This window comes from Pipistrellus hanaki, assembly GCF_964339955.1.
Source record: "Pipistrellus hanaki genome assembly, chromosome: 5".
NCBI classification, from domain to species: domain Eukaryota; kingdom Metazoa; phylum Chordata; class Mammalia; order Chiroptera; family Vespertilionidae; genus Pipistrellus; species Pipistrellus hanaki.
Window position 1 is genome coordinate 55823100 of NC_140507.1, and position 23710 is coordinate 55846809.

The window sequence follows — 23710 nt, forward strand, 5'->3', positions numbered from 1 at the left end:
TAATATATTTTTATTGATTTTTTACAGAGAGGAAGGGAGAGGGATAGAGAGCTAGAAACGTCGATGAGAGAGAAACATCGACCAGCTGCCTCTTGCACACCCCCTACAGGGATGTGCCCGCAACCAATGTACATGCCCTTGACCGGAATCGAACCTGGGACCTTTCAGTCCGCAGACCGACGCTTTACCACTGAGCCAAACCGGCTTCGGCTTCAGTCATAGGATTTTTGAACTGGAAAAAAGAAGTAGATCACCCACCAGCTTCCTTAGTTTATTATACTTAAAAGACCCAGAAAAATGTGTCACTTGCAATTATGAACAGTCATATAACGAGTCATTGGTAGAAATGAGACTTTATCTTTTGACCTTTTTCTAATAGTATCAGTGTTTAAAAACATATCAGTGTGTTTTAAAAAGTATAGTTATTAAAATGCTGTACATGATTCTGAAGTTATTACATTAGTTTTGAGTTATCTTATTAATAACCGGAATGGTGAACCAAGGTTTTTCCCCTGGGGTCATGTCTTGTGATTCTGAAGAATGGACCAGAATATTTAAGCAAAAGTGTGGAAAATTTATTACAAGCAGATTCAGACTCCCCTCTAAGGGATGGGGGCTCACTAATGTGCTGTCCCTTAAAGCCTTGTAGTCCAGGGATATATATTTACAAGCCTGTGTCATCAATTGATTGATTCCTTCAATTGTTTTCCCAGCAATGGACCTGAGCTTTCCCTGTTTCTATGTGTTCTTTCTCTGTTCTCTGTTCCTATGCTGAACTTTCTCTGCTATGCTTTTGTATACCTTATGACTGCAGGCTTTCCCTGTTTTCCAATGCCCCCCCTGCTTTGAGTCCAGTGACATTTCATTGTTTCTGTGATTAGGCTTGCTAACACTCCCATGTCTGCCCCTACGTGCCTTTGTTTTCCATGGACCTCTACCCTATCTGCCTGCATTTTAAGCTAACTTCTCTCATCTGGTATTTAATAATATGCATAAATAAGTGAAATAGGTAATTACTTGATTATATAGTATGAATTGAACATTTATTAGACTTGACGTATATAGGAAAAAGGTAGGAGATGATTGAGAATGAATTCTGTTAGTGCTCACTATTTTTATCTTTATTCCTATAAGCAGATCTAACTCAAAGAATGTTGACTCATGATCGGTTACTTAGTACTAGAGATCCCGTATACAAAATTTGTGCCCGGGGGAGAAGGGGGGTCCCTCAGACCAGCCTGCCTCCTCTCACAGTCCAAGAGCTTAAGCCCACTCCCCACGTCAGTAGGGCTCCCTCTACAGGAGGCAACCTGGCTGATCAGGGGAAGGCAGCACCCTCATCACCCCACTGCTGCTGCCAAGGTGTTTTCATCAACACAGACTCCAGACCTTTTACCACGAAAAAAAATGACAAATTTTTTTTTTTTTTAATACATTTTGTTGACTTTTTACAGAGATGAAGGAGCGGGATAGAGAGTTAGAAACATCTATCAGCTGCCTCCTGCACACCCCCTACCAGGGATGTGCCTGTAACCATGGTACATACCCTTGAATCGAACCTGGGACTCTGCAGTCCACAGGCTGACGCTCTATCCACTGAGCCAAACCGGTTTTGGCTCTTTAGGCATTTTCAAGATGTCTGTTTCATAGGATATGATATTTCTTCTTCTTCTTTGTTTTTTTAATCCTCACCTGAGGATATTTTTTCATTGATTTTTAGAGAGCATGGAAGAGAGAAGGAAAGACAGAAACATCAATGTGAGATGGACACTGCTTTTGGTTGCCTCCTGCATGAGCCCTGACCTGGGAGGAGCCTGCAACCTAGGTACATTCAACCTAGGTACATGCCCTCCAGCAGAATCGAACCTGGACCCTGCAGTCCACAGGCCGAGGCTCTATCCATTGAGCCAAACCGGCTAGGGTAGGATATGACATTTCTTAGCTCCTCCAGCAGCGGACCTTTATCTTTCCTTTAGGAGTGAGGTGGAAAACCCTAGATTACCTTCTTGGATTCTTATTAGGCAAGATACCAAGAACACTGGGAGCTTAGCCAATGAGAGGTCAGAAAAGGTGTTTCCTCTGCAGTTCACAAGCAAAGGCAGGACTGCTGGAAAGGACCTTCCCTTGGCCACGAGCAGGCCCCCTCTCCCTCTCTCCCTCTCTCCCTCTCTCCCTCTCTCCCTCTCTCCCTCCCTCTCTCCCTCCTCTCACTCTCACTCTCCCTCCCTTTGTACCTCCCTCTTCCTCTCCTTCTTCCCCTCCCTCTCCTCCTCCTCCCCCTCCCCCCGCTCTCCCTCTCCTCCCTCTCCCTTTCCCTCTCCAACCTACTCTTGTGAATATTAAAGAACAAAGCAAACAACAGCATCTCCTCCTTGGAGATGCTGAATATGTAGGACCGAAAGAGAGTTTTTGGCTCTGTGAAGATCCCTACATGAATTCTGTTAACAATATTTGGAAAATTAGCCTAAGCCACACCAATGATTCAAGTTTGTGCTTTTCCGTGTTCCAGGGAAGAATCAAATGATCTTTTGTTTTATTGTGTCAGAACAAAATTTTGCATATATTAAATACATAATTCTTATTAAAATACATAATAGCAGATGCAAAAATTCTGTTTAACTCGGTGAAGGGACTGGCAGGATGATAATGCTGTCCAAAGGAGATTGCCAAAGATGAAAGGCTGAAGTAAAACTGCCAAATTAGATACAATCTTGCTAATGTCCTATAGCACAATAAAACCATCATTTTTTTAAATTGATTTGTCTTCTAGAGAGAATTAGTTACATCTTTAAAAGCCTAAAAATTCTTTTCATCTTCTCACTTTGCCGATAATTATATATAATTTTCCCGGACTGTAAAATGTCAAAATACACTTAGTAGCCAGATTATTATGACCACCTGACATTTGTAGGCACATTAGCCATACACTGCATCGTATGGGATATGGAAGCCAAAGACCTGTTCAGACACCTTTGCTGTCTATAGTTATCAAGATAAAATGTCTACAATTTGCACAGCAACACAAGGATTGGACAATCGATTATCGGAAAAAAGTCATGTGGTCCGATGAATCAGGTTTCCAGTTTCATCATACATATGGCAGAGTGAGAATTTGGTGGAAACAGCATGAAAGCATGCACGCACATGTATGAGTACAACCCAGTGTTATGGTTTGGGGCATGTTTTCTTGGCATTATTTGGGCCCTTTAATTCATGTGGAACAACATCTGAATAGCACAAAATACCTAAGTATTATTGCTGATCAAGTTCATCCTACCATGTTAATGGTGTATGCCAATGGAGATGGCTTCTTCCAGCATGACAGTGCGTCATGCCAAAGTGCTCGTATTGTGCAGGAGTGATTTCAAGAACATGAGGGAGGGAGGAAACCAAGATGGTGGCATAGGTAAATACCTAAACTGCTACCTTACACAACAATTTCAAAACCACAACTAAAAGACAAAACATCTATCACCCAGAACCATGGGAAAGCTGACTGAATGGAAGTTCTACAACTAAAAGGAAAGAAAAGAGCATTGAGATGAGCACAAGCACTGAAAAGCTGAGGTACGGAGGTGTGCAAATCAGGCTGGAGGCAGGCAACTGGGTGCCTTGGTTTTTTCAACCTGAAGTTGAGACAAGCTCCCAATTACTCTGAACTTCCAGTTTCTGGGGAGATGCTAGGGACCCACCCTCCCCTCTCCTCTCTGGGCTGCGATCGGCTATGGGGGGTTCCAGCTGGCCCCCGTTTCCTTTTACATTTCTGCTTTGGTTCTGGCCTGACCCATTGCACAGCAGCTCAGCTGGCCCCCCTTTCTCTGTCTCTGCTCAGGGCCTCACCTGCATGAGCAACGTCCTCCTGTCCGGTTGTGACCCGTTATGGCATCCCAACCTAATTTGTATATTCTCTCTCTCTCTCTCTCTCTCTCTCTCTCTCTCTCTCTCTCTCTCTCTCTCTCTCTCTCTCCCGTCTCCGTCTCCCTCTCCGTCCCCCTCTCCCCCTCTCTCCTTCTCTCCCTCTCTCTCTCTCTCCCTCTTGTTCTCCCTCTCCCTCTCCCTCTACACACATACACACACACATATAAACATTCAGGATTTAGAAGCACTAGTTGCTGCCCCTCTTCTACCCCCATTGCCATCTTGCCCCTGGTTTGGGATCTCTCTAGTCTCTCCAAGATTATCTCACCCCCACCCTCATATTTAGGGTGAATGTGGGCTTACAGATACAAAGGCCCTGCTCTGAAGTCCACCTAGCAGTTTCACCCTTCCTGCCCTGGGTTCCTAAGATATAGATATTGTACAAAGGTTTCTAAATCCCCTAAAAAAGGGGATTTATACTGTATACTGTTTTATTTAAGAAAGTGGGATCCAAGGTGGGAACCCTCTACAATAAAGTCTATCAGTGTTTAGGAAGAAAAATTAGCTGGAATACTTTGAATGAGTTTTCATAATCTAGAACTAATGTTTTTTCTAAGTGGAAATGGCATCCTATCTAATAAAAGAGTATTATGCAAATTGACCATCACTCCCAACACACAAGATTGGTGCCCCATGTGGTCACAGATCCTGCCCCCATGTGGACACAAGATGGCCACCACAAGATGTCCAGCAGTAAGTAATCAGTGCTCATAGAAAAGAATTTATAGAGTGAGAAAGAAAATTAATTTCTTCTAAAACAGGAGTTTTGTGAGTAATTTATACATTTTTGGAGTAAAAATTGCTTTAGAAAATGTACATGCTTGAATTGTATTGGGTGAGTCAAATTTTCTATAAGATTTTATACTTTAATTTTCTTTCTTAGAATTTTAGCTTTTTGTATTAAATAAAAATATGTAGAATTTATTTCTCTGTGCTATGTTTAATAAATAAATAGAATTTGTTTATCCACGGGGAATAGTTACTGTGGCATATTATTTCACCTTAAATTTCATATTAAGCTTAAGTTTTCATTTAAATCTATATTACCTCCTGATTAAATCTTGAAATAATCTGTTTTGTTTCATTTTTCAGTAATAATTGAATCTATGCCTAAACTGCCTCCAGTTAATGAGGAGACTGTAATTTTTAAAAGCGATCGGCAGACAGCAGGGAAGGTTTGTAAAAAATTTTAAATTCTACAAATTATTGTTTAGAATAATTTGTGTTTAGTGTTTTTAATTTTCTTTATCTGCCCTAAAAACAGTTTATTAATTTTAGTATAATAGATGAGCAGTCTATAGCTCTCAGATTGTATATTTCCTTAGTACATTTTCATCAGTACTTTGTCTTTATATTGGTTTTATACTGCTTATTACTCTTTATTGATTGAGTCATTAAATAGGCATGTATAGGTACTTTGCTAGGAGGTAGCTCTTCATATTGAATAACACACAGTTCCCTACTCTCCATGTACTCACTATTAAGTACAGAAGATTATTTCCACTATGTAGTAGGTCTGAAACTTTTTTGGTTTGTGATTCCCCTTCAGAGTAGTGGCTCTCAAATTATGGGTTATTAATATATATATAATTAAGTAGTGAGGTTTCTTTTAACATCTTAGTAGTGGAATAAACTTGTGTGTTTATCCTTGATATGGAAGACCTCAAATTTTACCCAGCAGTTATGCAATTCTGAGGAGTCAGTAGAAGACATAAAACTTTCTTAGATTAATCCTGGGTGGCTCAGTTGGTTGGATGTTGTCCCGTGCACCAAGAGGTCGCTGGTTCAGTTCCCAGTCAGGGCACATGCCCAAGTTGAGGCTCTTATCACCAGTTAGATGCATGTAGGAAGCAGCCACTGGATGTTTTTTTGTCACATTAATGTTTTTCTCTCTTACTTTCTCTCTCCTAAAAAATCAATAAAAACAGATTTAAAAAACACACAAAACGAACTCAGATCAAATCTGTAAATACCCATCAAGTCTTTCTTGGAATGAGTTTTATTCACCTCAGTATTCCTCCATTGTATGTAATACAGTCCTTCATAAATTATATGTGCTAAGTAAATGTATATTGAGTAGAAAACCAAATAAGAAACCAGCTGCTATTCTTTGTAGAAGCAACTTTCTGGAGCTTAGTATTTCCTAAATAAGCAATAGTTGGCTTCTTTTTTGTTTGTTTTAGGAAATATAATTTACAGTTAATCGGAAAAATAGGGCATATTTTGAACTGTATTATTGGGTCATTTATATAGCCTTTCCTTTTCTCTGCCTTTTCCTTTTTATTCCATTCTAGAACATAAGTTGACAGGTTCTATACCAAATAGAAATAAGTCTCTTAGGAATGCAAAGCAATCAGTGGGAGAATTAATTTAAGTCTAGAGCTAATATATTTTGGCAATTATTGAAAAGGTTTGTGAGAGGAACAAAGACTTTTAAATGTCTGAAGTATGATGCTCTACTTTCTTCCCCTTCATATAACTAGGCTTTATACTTTTGCTTCAATTATGGGTACTGCTGGTATCTTGTAAGGTGTTAAAAATACGCTAGGGGCTTAACCTTAGAGAAGGTTGAGAGAGGAAAGGAATGGGAAATGAGTAGATGACTGTGCTGTGACTAGCTTTTCCTGCCAGTTGGTATAGTACATTCTGCCCTGGTGAAAAAACAAAACATGTCTTTCTGTCCTCAAGAAAATAGTAGAAGAGGGAAAGGGAAAACTTATTTATTTTTCTCTCTGTGAATTCAGCAGTTTATTTCCATGAATCCTTTTATTTATGATTTTTATGACAGTTGTCCATTTTTCCAAGCAGCTAACTTAGATAATTTCAATTTCAATGTATGTCTGAATTCTCATTCTTATATCCTCCAATATATTTGAATTCTCATTCCTATAATTGTGACTAATAATGTTAATATTCAGCTTTTCTGTCATTGACTTTGAAAGAAATCAGATAAAAATGCAATTTTTACACCAGGCATAACAAACTCACAGCCCATCCGCTGCATGTGGCCAGCAACAGATATTTTTGTGGCCCAGTCAATAAAATGGTATGTAAGGAATGTTTTAATAAAAATTTTGTAACTTAATTATTATAATATCCTGTTATACATAATTATTAATAACGAACTGCGACGTTCAATAATGACTGATTACTATAATCACGTTGCATTCATTTCCCTTATACATAGGTGCACCATTTCTCTCCATTAATAATAGCAGCAAATATTTTAGCAACCGATTGCCATGTCATTAGTCTTTTTATATTGTATAAAGTATTAAATATAGCTCCTTTTTTCCTAATTGAGCTCCCCTCTACCCCCACCATCTATTTCTAAATTTTACATAGAAAGCGTTATAAATTCAAGAAAGTTAGAAGACTTTCAAAAATATTTGACTGTAAGTCTAAGCACCTTGAAATGATTCCCCCAAATAATGGTGGGAGTTGGGGAGGAGGGTTGAAAGTATTGTTAGTACTACCAGTGTATTTTTTAAAGATTTACTGATTCTGTAAGGAGGTTGAATTATCCCGTTACTCGAAAATTTGAAGTTCAGAAAGGAACAAAATTGATTGTACCTCCCAGTTGGTTTCACTTATTTCCCTTCTATTACCCTCCCCATTCCCACTGACCTAAGGAGAGCAACTTCAGATTTGTTATTTCTACATTTTGCCTTTTAATAATGATTTCATAATAATTATTTAATAATGATTAATTCCTTTTTATAAATAATGGAATTCCATTTTTAATATTTAGTTCTTTAATATCAGGAGATTTTTAAATAAACGCCAACCTTTATAATATGAATTTTGGTTATTTCTTTTGCATTTGTATAGGAATCTCTTTCACGGCCCGCATAGAAAGAGTTCCAATTCAGGGTTCAGGTTCTGGAGAAGGGCTGCACACAAATGAAGAGACTTGAGACTTGAAGAAATTCAACTTGGCGATGTGGGGGCACAGGTGGTAGTCCAACTCTAGTGGGAGAACTACTCCAGCTCTGGCCCTGCCATCCCCTTTTATTAAGGGTTTGGGGAAAACATCTTAGGCAACATAAACAGAAATTTACATGTAGCCCTTAGGCAGGAAATAACAGAAACTTACACGGGACAAACAAGGTGGAGGCTTCTTCAGCAATATCTCAACTAAAGGTTAGAGCAATTAAGGTTGTTGATCAGCCTTCCTGGCTTCCTGTCAACATCTCTTTTTTAGTGAAACTGATTTGTTTTCCAGCACATTTGGTTTTCAGTGTTTGTTAGATAGAGCAGGTTTTGTTTTGTTGTTTTACTTTTTAATAAACCAAAACCATGAAATCTATTTTTCTGTCAAATATCATTGGGTAGGAATTTTTACTGATTTAAAAAAAACAAAACTATTTTAGTATAACAATTTTACATCCAATAAACATTAATATTTCAAGAAAGATACTTTAAATATAATATTACCAAAACTGAACTAACGTAAGTATAATAACACAAAACTTGCAGGAAATAGTAAAAATCTGCAAATAACAAGAGTACTTAAAAAATTTTTTTACTGATCTTTTTTGAGGTAATATTTTTATTACTGGTTTGCTTGGTAGTATGTGATGATATTTTGGAAGTCTCCGTATTATACTGCTACAGTGTTTTTTCCCCTCTTCCTAGTAACTTGTGTAACATACATGGTGATTGAAATAATTCTTTGACTTAGTCAACGAAGTACAATACTCTTCATTTTTATTTTATACTTTCTTCATTTTTATTAATGGGAAGTCAAACAGTGATTGATAAGACACAATTCTGGATGACTGTGGAGGTTCATCTCTTTTCCCCCTTTTGGTAGTTTAGTGAAAAGCTGCATCAGCTAAAAACACAGTAAGGCTAAAGGCACTCTTTTGAAGGCTGTTCTCTGAGCTGCAGCATGCAGATCTTGACCCCTCATGTGCACAACTTTCTGGCATTGTTTTTGGGGCCTGTGAATTCCTTGATATGTTTCTTGTTTCCCGGAGAAACTGGGAGTTAACTAGTCCCTCTTAGGCTAAAAGGTAAGCCTGGTGTGTGTGGAGAGGGGAGGAGAATGTGGCTTACTCATCCTTGGAGTGCTTTCTGTGCATGTCCAGCCAGCTGACTCAGGTACTATAATATGTTCATGTTGCATACATAACATCTAAGCCCAGCCTGTGCAGAAGAATGAATTTGCGTGCCTGAGCCTATGTTACGCTATATCTGTACTATATGGTAGTAGTTTGTGTGTCTGTGACCCCTTTTTGGGACAGGAATCTTTTGAGGTCTTGTAGCAGAAAGGTACTACTTTGAATAAGAGATGTTAAGTATTAAATGCTATAGCCACGTGGAAGGACACTTAGAATGCCATCTCTGAAATGACAGGGCAAGTATAAAACATTAGGTAGGTTACATTTTTGTATGAGTATTTCTACAGAATATATACTGTTGTTTAAGATGTAAAGAAGGCTACTTGCCTAGTTTAAAGTAAATATCTTATAATTAACTATCCTAAGTTCTGTTTCTCAAACTGCCCTTGCAGCCTATTCCTTTTCTGTCTCTGGTTAGATGGAAAGTCAGGTCGAAAGACTGAGCAGGAAGTCAAGGTTTAATGGAACTTTGAGATGAAGTAGGTGGGCCTGAGTCTTGCTTTGTCTAAAGTTCTCCTTCATAGTTTAGCACTCAGGTATTAGCCAGCCTAAAATCTATACCTTTGAAGCTGATAGTTTTTAAAAATATTGTTAAATCCTTTTTTATAACTCCAGATTAGCTAAATTGCTTATGTATACAGTCAAGTTTTCCTGTGATAGTTTGGGGTAGGATCATAAATACACCTTGCATTATCATGAATGATTTTTAATTGAAAATTAGACAGATTGCTGGTTACCAGGAGTTGAGAAGGAGGTGGGAGGGAGGAAAGTGTGACAGACTATAATGCAACATGAGGGATCTTTCTCTGTTTTGGAAATGTTCTTTATCTTGATTGTATCATTGTCAATATCCTGGTTACAATATTTTACTGTATTATTTTATTCCTTTGACATTAACAAAATTGCCTTTTATAACAATTATCAGTGCTTTCCATTTACAAATATTGCTTTTTGAGTCGTTATATATTAAAGGAGGCCTTTGTATTCTGTTCTACAGATATTTGAGATATTTGGACCTGTTGCACACCCATTTTATGTATTACGGTTTAATTCTTCAGAACACATTGAGAGTAAAGGTATTAAAATGAAGGACACTATGTATTTTGCTCCATCAATGAAAGACTTCACCCAATATGTATTCACAGGAAAACAGTAAGTAATTTTCCCCACCTCCACCAGTAAATATATATTAATTGCTGTTTGCTTATTTAATGTTTATATTTTAGGAATAATTCTCAGCATTGGTCGTTTTAAATAGTATTTGTCTTTTTTTTAGTTCATTTACCTTCCTAATAACACCTCTGAAAGCTACAATTATCAAATTTTACAGCTAGAGATTATTCATATATTTTGCTCACAATGATTTGCTCCAACTAATAGCAATATATTTGGGCCACATATATTCTGAATTGTAATTAAATTTCTGAATTCTAATTCACTGCATTTTTCATTACATACATTCTTATATATACACTAGAGACCTGGTGCACGAAATTTGTTCAAGGAGGAGGAGGGGGCATGTCCCTCAGCCCAGCCTGCGCCCTCTCCAATCTGGGACCCTTTAAGGGATGTCCGACTGCCCTCTCCCAGGACTGCTGACTCCCAACTGCTCACCTGTCTGCCTTCCTGATTGCCCTAACTGCTTCTGTCTGCCAGCCTGATCACCCTTTAACAACTCCCCTGCCAGCCTGATTGATGCCTAACTGCTCCCCTGCCAGCCTGTTTTTCTCTAATTGCCCTCCCCTGGTCTCCCCCAACTGCCCTCTTCTGGCCTGGTCACTCCTAACTGCCCTTCCCTGTTGGCCTGATCGCCCACAACTGCCCTCCCTTGCAGGCCTGGTTTCTCCCAACTGCCCTCCCCTGCTGGCCATCTTATGGCAGCCATCTTGTGTCCACATGGGGTGGCCATCTTTGACCACGTGGGGGTCTCCATCTTGTGTGTTGTGGTGACCGTCAATTTGCATATTACCTCTTTATTATATAAGATGCTACTTCAGTATTAGTATTACCATTTAAAAAATTCTTTTCCATTTTAAATAAAATTTTCATTGGATTAAATTCTAGATTTATTTAATCATTTTCAAGAAACTTTGTAATTCTCAAGGAAAAAAAGAAAATGAGATTTCAGGTGTCTTGTAAACTGTAAACTTATAGAAGAGACAACTGAAATGTATCACTGGAAAGTTGTGTGTCAAATGCTGATAAACAGAATTTACTTAAGTAATAACTTATTCCTATTTTGTCTATAACTTACACTAAATGATGCCTAGAGTATGTGGGTAGTAGTATTTCTGCATATTTATGCTCCCGCTGGTTGTGTACTTTTCTTGTGTTAATTGTGTTGCCAAGTGTTAGCTGTAAAGCTGCTTATATAATTTAAACTTACCGGTATGTAATTTAATTTTTATATAAACTATTGGCATATAGTTCAAGTAGAATAGTTTTTTCTATAAAAATTAGTTGAATGCTTCATAAAGCTGTAATGAATATGAGCTACTAAAAATATTGTCAAGTTAGAAGTGAAAGAGAAGGCCCCAGAACATTGGGAGGGGAAATGGAGATCTTTAATCCAAAAAGACTGCACTCAGTTTGACACACAAGTCTCTTTCATAGGTGAAACATCAGGGATATGGTTTTTGCAAAGAAATAGAAAGGCAACTTTAAGCAGTGAATAGTATTAGTGCTATGACAAAAGTAATAGCCATAAGAAAGTCTCTATACTACCGTGTTTCCCCGAAAATAAGACATCCTCCGAAAATAAGACCTACTTACAGGTTTCCTTCTGAGTGAAATATAAGGCATCCCCCGAAAATAAGGCCCCCCTAGGCTAAACATGAGAGATTTGGTCCACTGATTCTGAAAGAAATGGAGTCACAAGAAATTCACCAGGAAATTCAGGAATTGCATTGTTATGATGATGTTCCAGAAGATGATGACATGATTGTCATTGGATAAATGAGTAAATTCTTGATACTGTAGGATTCACAGTTTGTCTGGTTTGTGTTGACAACTACCGTACTACCATACCGTATAAAGGTAATAAATTCCCTTTATTTTCATTTAACAATAAATGTGTACCATATTCTTCTTCATGGAAAAATAAGACATCCCCTGAAAATAAGACCTAGCGTATCTTTGGGAGCAAAAATTAATATAAGACACTGTCTTATTTTCGAGGAAACAGGGTACTTACATATTAAATCAAGTCTCTGAATTTCATTCATTATTTCAGAAATGGAAATTTTGTTCCTGATAATTAATTCAGCTAATGTTTAAGAATCCACATAATTATCTGAAGGAACATTTTACAAAACCTAACTTATTCTTTAGGCTGTGTAAAGTTAATTTTTCTAAATGACTGCTGATAAGACAGGTGAATTAAATAGATAGCAAAGTCGTAAAGATTATGTAATATATTTTAAAATCATACCTTAAATAAGTAGCATTTCATTCTGCTTTGAATATTAGGGTGTTGCTGTGGATATACCATATATTTTTCTTTTGCCATATAAAATTCTAACAGATAAACCTGAAAGAAAATCTGAAATATTTATTAAATAGATTTTAAATAATAGGAGCAGTCTTTGTTTTTTATTTGTAAAAACAAGAATTTTGTCCTGGAAAGAAATAATAAACTAAAAAGTTGGAGAATTAGGCCTACTCTGCAGAGGTACCACTTTGACCTCAGAAGAGGTCAGAGCCTGTTCTGTTCAAAACTGCATTTTGGGATCTGTCATAGGCACTCAGTGGAATTACTTTGCCTTTGAGGTAGAGAAGGTCAGCTCCGCTCCAGCTAACTTGCCTCTAGGAAGGCTGTTTAAATCTTAGCTACCTACGCATGAACTTTCTGTGAAAAGTGATTTTTAAAATGGTGCTTCATCTTTTCTTTAGTAGATTTTGATTTTCAAAACTAAATGCACTATTTGGGGCACTTTTCCTACTAGTGTCATTAAAGTCCAAACTAAAAGCACCACAGGGCATGAGATGGCATATATGGGGGGGAGGAGGGGGGAAGGTGTATTAGAGCTATGTTAAATGCATAGGTGTATGATGATAATTTTTTTTTTTAAGTGGTGGAAAAATGAGTTAATGCCTTAAGTATAATGTCAAAATTCAACCAGGCAGCAGAGTCGGCCAGGGGAAGGGAGGGAGGCCCTGCTGGAAGCAGGCGGCCAGAGGAAGGGGCCAAGGGGAAAAGAGGGAAGCTTTGGCCAGTTGTAGCAAGGAAGGGAAGGAGGCCTGGCCAGCTGCAGGCACTGGGGGCAGGGGGAAGGGAGGGAGTACCTGGCTGGCCCCCAACAGCCATTAGCGACCCTACCAGTGCACTGGGCCTCTAGTCCTATATAATTAAAGCCTACTATGAAAAACGACCAAATTGCAGAATGACCTGTCGCTATGAGGCTCACGGACCACTAGGGGACAGACACTCAATGCAGGAGCTGCTCCCAGACGCCAGGACAGCCAAGGCAGTGCCAGCCCCCACCCCCATCGCCCCCCAAGTCACCCCGTAGATCAGCCCTGATCACCAGCCAGGCCTAGGGATTCTACCCATTACCCATGCACAAATTTTGTGCATCAGCCTCTAGTATTTTAATATAATCAAATAATAAGATGCTGTCAAACTATTAAATAAAAAGATTACTAAGATTTAAAATTAGTTTTCTTAAATTATATATATACTTTTGTTGGTCATGGAGTATAAAACTTTCCACTAAAAGTAATTAATGCTTGTGATTTTACTGTCCTTCAGAATCTTCAAAATTCCTCCTCCTCCTCCCCAAACTAGAAAGCCTTTTACTCTCTCTGCTTTGACAATGTTGTTTGAATAAGCATTGGTTACTCATGGAGTATTGATATGCCTCAGGTAAACTGGGGAAAAGGAATTTCATGTTGTTATCACTGCCATTAAATCCATAAATCTTAAGACAGGGAAATGCCTTGTATTTATTTTTTCTGTCCTTAGCACCTGGAACAGTGTATCTCCTATAGTTTGTGTAGAATAAGCATTTATTGAAGTTAGTTTTTATCAACTGAGCTCAGGTATCATGAAAGCATTAATCAAAGTCATAACATCTGGAGATGCTTGTGAACTGCAAAAGCGCTTTTCTCTGTATACCACAGCCTTCACTTCTTATTCTGACCTCCCCCCCCCCCCCCCCCCCCCGCCCCAATCCTAAAATGTCCAGATGATGTGTTTTTCTTATGAGCTCCCCACATCTTCAGAAACAAGGTAAAGGACAAAAGATGGTTTTTTATTTTTAGCTTTTATTTTCATGTGTGTTGCAAATTAAGAGTTGAGCTCATGTCTTCTACCTTTGTCATCATTATTATTATTTTGGTTAATCCTCACTTGAGGTTATTTTCTCCATTGATTTTTAGAAAGAGTGGAAGGGAGGGAGAGAAAGAAAAAGATCAGTGTGAGAGAGACACAAATCCTGCATGCACCCCGACGGGGACAGGTTTCAAACTTGCAGCCCATTAGACTGGGGATTGAATCCGTGACCCTTTGGTGCACAGACTGATGCTCCAACTACTAACCCAGAGCCATGCCTGCCAGGAGATACTTTTATTATTTTTAATACTGTAAAATTATATGTCCTTAACAGTATCAGCAAGTACTTCTTTGTCTTTTTATTTTCTCTCCTAGAGAGAAGGGATCGGATGCATCATGGGAAAATGATCAAGAACCACCACCAGATGTAAGGATAAGTCTTTTTGCACAATATTTTAGAAAGTAAGGTAGAACTTAATCTTATAAATTCATCATTCTTGACCTTAATGCTCTTTATATGCCTTCTCCTGTCTCCCACATTACTGCTGTGTATCTTTCAATAAGAATTTTTTTATTGACCATTTAAAAGATATTTTCAGTCACATTTTAATAATTATTAGCATGTCATTGCACTTACAATTTTCTATTTTTAATCAGTTTAATACCTGGTAAAGGCAGAATTGCCATTTTAAAAATGTTTTATTCTTCAATTTAGTGATTTTAGCCATGTGAGACATGAAGATATTTATTAATGGTATGTTTAATAAGCTTTCTTTCTTTTGGAGATACAAAATTATTAGAATCTACCTATCTCTGCATTTTTACAATATAATTCCTTTTTTAAAAAGAATTTTTTGCCTGGCTGGGTTTGCTCAGGTAGTAGCATCAACCTGTGAACCAGGTCATGGTTTGATTCCTGGTTAGAGCACTTGCCCCAATGGCAGCTCAATCCCCAGTAGGTGGCATGGAGGAGGCAAGTGATGAATAATTTTCTCTCTAGTCATCAATATTTCTATCTCTGAAATATCTCTATTCCTCTCTCTTTTCCTCTCTCTGAAATCAATAAGAATAAATTTCTTTTTAGAAAGAGTTTTTTACTTTATTTTTTGAATCTGTGCCAACCGGACTAGTTTTATGTTCCAAAGTAGCTTGATATTACAGTCATTCTAGAGATGTGAAATGGAATCAGTGATAATCTGTAGAATTATTTGATTTCATTTTCCATGGAGATGTTTAAGCATATTTTTAAGTTATTGAAATACAGAAATTACAACGAGTGTATACATTTTGTGAAAATAATATGAATTTATATAGTATAAAATTATTATTATTGAGAGTCTTTTTATGTGCTCAGTAGTTCCGATGAAGTTTTTCAGTATTATAAATTCTTGGTATTTGTAGATTTAACCTTGATTATTTTACACATCCTCAATGTTGAAGATTAATGGTCTATGTTAATGTCTAATTTTGCTGAGACATGAATCAGGCAATGCTCACTCAGAGGGTCACTTAACCACCGTGAGTCATTTGACAAGTGAGTAATCTTAGTTTAGTATCCAAATTACCATGGGTTTTATTTTCTAGTTTATGTTGTATATACATGTGATTTCCATTAAGGCCTGAAGAATCACTTAATGTTCTTAATTATGTATAGGGCATTTTATTATTGAAATTACATGTTTTTAAAATATTTAAGACTTTACAAAAGTCTTAGAAGGTATTTCTTGAGAAGTGTATATATTCTTATACATCCCTGTTGTTTCAGACTGAAGCATTAAAGTTAATTATGGTTATACTCATGGTTTATAAAATTATTTGATTAGGTTAATTATGAAATTAAATCTGAGCATACTTCATGTAGTTTTTTCTAAATAGTTGACTCCATTATTTTTATAATATGGAAAACTCTGAAATTCTAAAGTTTATTTTATTATGATATTGTATAGTTTAGAATATGGCTTGATATTAAATATAGGTTAATTTTTGAATATCTGGGTTTTAAACTTTTTTAAGAAATCATTCTGTGCAAATAGGAAATGTTGGGCTTGCATAAAGGAGCTAAAACGTTTAGAGAATGTATCTTAATCATCTTTATATTCATTTCTAATATATGGATTCTTATAAATTAATGTGTTTAATAGATGCAAATTTAAATTAATTTGTGTTTAAGGAAAATGTGAAGTTTTACCTGATTATAGGGAAGTGATAGCAAAATATTGGCAAATCTATCTCTCCAAAATAGCCTATTACTAATTAAATCCTTTAATATTTCCCTCCTGCTTTTAGGACAATGTCCATTTATTTAAAATAGCACAATAAGTTTTTTGGTCTCTAATTTTAGTGTGTGATTTTTCTCTTGAAGAAGCTTTCAGTTTGTCTTAAGAGCCATTCTCATTTCTTGAATTTACTGAGCCTCTACACATATTCTCAGTCCTTGGAAATTCCTATCCCTTACTTTTACTGTTAACTCATCATTAGAGATTTATCTTGGGTTACCCATACCAAGAAATCTTCCTTGCCCTTTTTCTTTTCCTTCAGCCTCATATTGCCATAGCACTAAATAAAGCATAGCACTTGCTCATTGGTTTATGTGTCTACCTTCACATTTGACTGTACAATTTCAGAAAAGAAATGTTTTCCATCTTATTTCAATGTGTCCTACTGCCCAGCAGATATCAGATTTCACACGAGCTTAAAAATCTTATCACATTAAGATCAGTAAAGGTATGTGAAGGTGCTAATATCTGTTGTTTTTCTGAATTTGATCATGGATTCTGAGGTTATGGACTCTTGGTTCCTGGAAGATTTGATGTAGAATATATTCCAGTAAGACTGAACTGAAAATCCTATACATTATATTTCTTCCTTTTAAATGTACATACATGCATACACACTTAGCCTGCTTTTATGTTTTCTAAGAAACATAATGATCTGTTTTCTGATATTAATAGAATAATAAATGCCTGAACTCTTAAGAAAGCATAGAAGTCATAATATATAAAGCTTCTAAGTTTTTTTTTTTTGTGTGTGTGTTTTTGTGGGTTTTTTTTGGGGGGGGAGCGGTTATAACAATGAATCTCAATTCTTAGTTACTTATGACTTGCTCTCTTATAATTCAAAATGATTTCCTCTTGGAAATTGCATCATGCATCATGTATCTGCTTATCAAATCCTTTTTCTGAGATCCTCTCTAAATAACATCCCTCGAGGTTTTCTCCGCCCTTATTTTGCCTTATAACCTTTACTATTCCTGACATTATATTAGTAAAAAATTAATAACTTTATGGTGTTTAGAACAGTACTTGGTTTGTACTGAGTATGTGTAAAATTTTGAATAAAAAGTATAACATTCCCTATTTTAAAAAAATATGTTTTATTTATTTTAGAGAGAGAGAGAATCATCAATGTGAGAGAGAAGCATCCATCAGTTGCCTCCTGCAGGCATCCTACTGGGAATCGAACCTGCAACCTGGATATGTGCCCTGACCAGGAATCCAATCAGCGACCTTTTGGTGCATGGGACAACTCTCAGCCAACTGAGTCAGGGCCCATTCTCCTATATTTATATTATATCTGATACTTTGTCATTTGCATATCCTAACATCCTTTCTTTAGCATTTTTGGCAGCTGATACTATGATGAATCTTGACTCTAAACTGGAAGTCAAACTACTAGCTAGGAAGTAGCCATATCTCAAAGTTGATAAAATCGGCATTCTAAAATTACCTATCAGAAACTTCCTAGGAATTAAACCAAAAAACCTTGAGTACTCATCTGCTTACTGGCCTATGTCTATAAAGAGCTTTAGACAGTTATTAAAAAACAAAAACAAAAACTTTATTTTTCTATGATGTGTAATTAATTCAGATATTACTGCCACTACTAAGTATCAAAAGAGTATCTTTTAGTGACAGTGTTAAATAATAGGCTTATTCTTCTCATCTCTAAGTATATACTATGAATTGGTAAATTCATATGATGTAAATCTGTATATTTTTCTCTGTCAGGCCATAGATTTTAGTGATGATGAAAAGGAAAAAGAAGCCAAACACAGAAAAAAAAATCGCATTCAAGGCCGGAAAAAATTTAAATCTCAATTTAATGAGTCAGGTGAGTAAATATAACATATAGCAATTTAAAAAAAATATTTGCTTATATTTATATGTTCATTAGTAATAAAACTGAAGAAAATATCTGGATTTTATTTTTTTATCTCCTGCTATCCTACTAGCATTGGAGGCATTTTAAAGCAAGGAATGTTCAGTGGTGGTTTTTCAAACTTGAGGATGTAAAAATGACTCCTGAGGAGAAAGACAAACTAGACCTTGTTAGAGTTATTTGTGCTCATTAGCATTTTTTTCTTTAAAAACCTAGTGGCTTCCATTTTTAGAATTAAATGATATGAAAAGTATCTTACTCAAGATACTTTATTTTTAACATTCACTTCATTTTATTATACCTTTTCTATTCTCTTTCCTTTTTAAAAACTAAACTTTTTGTAGATTGAAATGGAATGGTAAGAAATAATAAAGAGATCTTATATGCCCATTGCCTCATTTACTGCAATAGTAGTATCTTGCAAAACTATAAAGTAAAATATTGCAACCAAGATATTGACAATGATATAATCAGGATTCAGTACATTTCCAAAACAGGAAAAGATCCCTCAGATTGCCTTTTTATATAGTAACTCATACTTTCCTCCCTCCCACCTCCTCCTCAACTCCTGGCATCCAGTAATCTGTTCTCTACCAGGTGTACCGGTTAATAATGCAGATTTTTTTCAATAGATGGAGTTACACCTATGTTGACATATATATATATATATATATATATATATATATATATATATATATGATTTGATATGTTTGCTATTTTGTTGTATGTACAGCAAGCTTCAAAAAGTCATATGTCAAATTTTCTGGAGTTGTTAACATCATATAATTCTAACATTTTATCATCTTGGTATTGGCCTTGATTAATTTTCCCTTTTCATTGAATTTGGAATCTTCTTGGCTCTTGGTATGATGAGTTATTTTTAATTGGATCATGGACATCTTGGGTATTATTTTATAAGACCCTATATGTCTATACGTTACTTAAGTCTTTTGTTTTAACAGTCTTGGTTTTAAAACTGCTCTGGCAAGAAAGGAAGTAGGGTGTCACATTACTCTACCTACCAGGTAGGGATACAAGTCTAGGTTTTCTTCTCAGTCTCTGTTGACAGGGAAGTGAGTAAAAGGCCAGGAGGTGCCTTTTACTGCTGGGCAAGTGTAGGCCTCCTCTTGTGCCTGGTGGGGTAAGGCTGCCTCATTACTGCTCCCCTGACAACAGTGGGGGATGGCCTCGCTACCTCTGGGTTGTGATCAAAGTCCTGCCTCTCCGTAGGGCTTTTCTGACACCAGGCCGCGCAGGAGGTGAGGAGGCCTGTGTTGTTGCGGTGGAGGCAGAGGTCCAAGTTCCCCATGTGATCTCCAGAGTCACTGCAGGAGGCCTGTAACTGGCTCCTTATTCAACCTGCTGTGACATGACCTGGTGGGAGGTCAAGGCATCTCCTTAGACATTACGGGAGGAAGTCTAGGCTCCCCACTCAGCCTCTGAGATTTGGGTGATGATGATATCTTTGGTTACAGTCCAGTAGTCATTGTCTAAATTTTTTTTTTTTTAACTTGCTAACTTTTCTCTTATCTGATTCTCTGTGTTTTTGGATGCTTTAAAATTGGTCATTTTAAATCTTACACATTTTTAACTGCCATAAGATATACTGGGAGTTAAAGAAAATATTTTAGTGAAATTTTGAACAGTATTTTTTATGTGTTAAAATTAATTTTGTTTTTATGCTTTTTTTTTTTTTTTTTTTTTTTTTTTTTTACCCTGCTCATAGGTGAAGATTTTGCTGAAGTACATCAGAATTGGAATGTTCACAGCTCTGCTTCAGAGCATTCACAAGGACATCGCAACAGAGAATTCACACAGGGATTCTCCCGGGGTAGATATCCTCAGCCTTGCCATGGCAGGCCCCCCCCTCCACAGTTTTATAACTCAGAGCACATGGCACCTCAGGAAACTTCAGGATTTCCACCTCAGAGACAAGATAATCTTAGGCCTCAGTATCCCTTTCCTCCTCCCATGTTTGGCATGCATAATTTTTCACTCCCTCCTCCACTACCACCACCACCTCCCCCTCCACCACCTGCATTTGTAAACATGGGTTGGCCTGCACCTAACATGCCACCTCATCCATTTCTTCCCATACCGTACTCGATACCTCCACCTCCTCCCCCTCCTCCCTTGCCTCCATCCTCCTCTTCTGGAGATAGTAATTCTTCTCATTTTGGATCTTACTATTAGGTAAATATGTGCATTACCAGAGAAATGTATAGGTTTTTTATTTTATATGGGAAGGATTTTTTTTTTTTAAGAGAGAGAATGGATCTAGATTTTTAAAACATTGTGAAAAACTGAATGTTTCCTTTTAGTTGTGAGTTGACATATATTTATAACCTTTTTGAAATTGTATCCATATGAAAATTTCACTTTTGATTTATAGGGAAATTACAATTATGTAATATTTAATTAAATCTTTTAAACCATGCTTTTCCCATCCCTGTTCAAAAAACAATATATATGGGTTTAAGAATAGATTCTAGAGCATCTTTCATCATGGATGAAAATATACTGAACATACTGATTTTCTTGTTGGTATATCTGAAAATGTGATATTGAAGTCTTATTGAGAGTCTTTAAAATAAACTATTTTTATAAATTTAGACTTTGGAAATTATTTTGATTATAAATGCAAATTACCAATAAATGTGAATGTTCTGATGAAAATAAACAAGAAAGGATACTGAGAAGGAAAACCTTATATGTTGGTGAAGTTGTGACTAGGGACCCTTCCCTAGGGGTCCCAGATTGTGAGAGGGTGCAGGTCAGGCTGAGGGACACCAAACCCCACCCCCTTACAAATTCTCATGCACCGGCCCTCTAGTTTAATAAATAAGAGCCTAGCTAAGGGTTCAAAAGGTATCTTAACTCAGTGAGGTAGCAAGGAGTTGAACCTAGTTTTATTCATTCTCAGATCAACACTTTGTGGAAAGTTGGTGCTTCACAAATTCCTTGACAGTCTTAGGAAATAATATTAGCATAAACTTTGGGGTAATCTGGACACCATTTTCAACACAAGCCCATAGACTCTGGTTGCACCAGGCCCCTTTTCACCTCCCCATGGGTCTCTACAGGGTTTCTCCGGCACAAGCTGAGAAGCTCTTGCTCTGGCACACACTGACTTCATCATGTGTCATACTTGATTACTCTTTCTTGAAATGTAGTTCTCTCTAGGAGTTACCTTCATAGGTTATGGCACAGTCTTTCTGATTGATAGGATATTGTCAGAGTTAAATGAAATCACATCTGGAAGCACTAAAAAGAAAATAAAAAACAAAACAAAAAACTTTTGTATGAGAAGAGTAATGTTATAGTCCAGGGATGGTAAATCAAGTTGTTTTAATCACCATGGTTTAATCACATGGACAGTAGATATTTAATATCTAAAGAAACAGCTGAATTATACCATTTAATATCTGCTTTCAATGAATTTGCTACCTAAGCACCTAGATTCAATTTGCTTTCTTCCTTATATTTAATTCAGGGTTTTTTAAGCATTGGGGTGCCTAGAAATCTATAATTAGCACCTAAATTGTGGATAGCTTATAAAAAACGCACATTCTTGAACTTTATCCGAAATTCAAATCCAGTAGATCTGAGATGAGTTTTAGTAAACTATTGGGTCGGCAACTAAGTAATTGCGGATTTAAAAAAATTTTTTCATGGAACTAAATAAGTTTATTCTGCAATGTATTGCCCATTTTGATCAATGACCTTTTGCCATCTTTCAGGCAGCATCATAATCCCACGTTCAAAAAACTTCTGGTTTTTATTAGCAAAAAACTGAATCAGGTACGATTTGACATCATCATCATTATTGAAATTTTTACCATTCAAGGAGTTTTGTAAAGATCGAAACAAAAAGTAATCAGATGGTGCAAGGTCAGGACTATATGGTGGATGTGGCAAAACATCCCAACCAAGCTCCATTAATTTTTGCCGAGTGACCAAAGATGTGTGTGGCCTTGCAGTGTCATGATGGAATACAACACCTTTTCGATTTGTCAATTCGGGCCACTTTTCTTCAACTGCATTGTTTAATTTCGTTAGTTGTTCAATGTAGACATCAGAATTGATCGTTCGGTTGGGTGGTAAGAGTTCAAAGTAGACAATTCCTTTGTAATCCCACCAAACTGATAACAAAACCTTCTTTTGATGAATATCAGCTTTTGATGTTGTTTGAGTTGGTTCACCTGGCCTACTCCACAATCTTTTCTGCTTGATATTGTTGTAAACAACCCATTTTTCATCGCCAGTTATCAGTCGTTTTAAAAATGGATCATTTTCATTACGTTTCTTTAGCAAATCGCAGCTGCTAATGCGTTGCGTTAACTGTGATTCTTTCAGTTCGTGAGGAACCCATGTATCGAGTTTTTGAACATAGCCAAGTTGTTTTAAGTGATTTTCAATGCATGTATGTGATACATGAAGCTTCTCTGCAATCTCACGTGTTGTACTGTGGCAGTCCGAATTGATTATTGCTTTGATTAGGGCGTCATCAACTTCAACTGGACGACCAGAGCGTTTTTCATCTTTGAGTGAAAAATCACCAGAACGAAATTTGGCAAACCAATTTTGACACTGCCGTTCTTTTAAGGCTTCGTCACCATAAACAGCACATAACTTTTTATGAGCTTGCGATGCGTTTTTCCCTTTGCGGAAATAAAAAAGCAAAATATGACGAAAATGTTCCTTTTGATTTTCCATTTTTCAACGAATGCCAAACGAAAACTACAAAACAGATCAAAAAACTTTTTTTACTGATTAACAGCTGAATAGCCAACTATCAAATAACAAAATGTGTTTTACATTTGTACTACGTCTGCAAACCTAAAAATTCAACTGAAGCCATATATGTGTGAAACCCGCAATTACTTAGCTGCCGACCCAATATTTAACAGGTATCTCCCTGAGTGATTAACTTCAGGATTTATTTTAAGTATAGATTTCAGCATAAATATACTACTCCAGTTTCTTGACCATTGATTGGAACTTCAGGGAGTGCTATTTGGAGTAGTGGTGAGGATGAGGGAGTTGATAGGGAAGAAGAGAGAAATAAAACCATAGCTTCTTAAATTTTATCATCTCACTTAGTTCTCAGAGCTGTATTTTGTCAGCTATATCTGTCTTTGGAGATTAGGAGCAGTACCCCATTGTTTCTCTTACAGGGAAGAGAAATACTGCTTTCATATCTCCAACTTGATCTTAGAGTGCCTCTTTTAAAATT

General features: G+C 36.7%; 1 protein-coding gene across 1 annotated transcript in view; it reads left to right on the forward strand.

Moving 5' to 3' along the window:
* Positions 1-21086, forward strand: part of NAF1 (nuclear assembly factor 1 ribonucleoprotein) — a 38351-nt gene extending 17265 nt beyond the window's left edge. The window contains exons 4-8 of the mRNA XM_084883718.1: positions 5011-5093; positions 10042-10196; positions 14692-14743; positions 18324-18426; positions 20201-21086. Coding sequence (XP_084739844.1) covers positions 5011-5093; positions 10042-10196; positions 14692-14743; positions 18324-18426; positions 20201-20667 — 860 coding nt within the window. The 3' untranslated portion in view covers positions 20668-21086. The remainder of the gene's footprint in view (positions 1-5010; positions 5094-10041; positions 10197-14691; positions 14744-18323; positions 18427-20200) is intronic.
* Positions 21087-23710: the final 2624 nt, after the last annotated feature.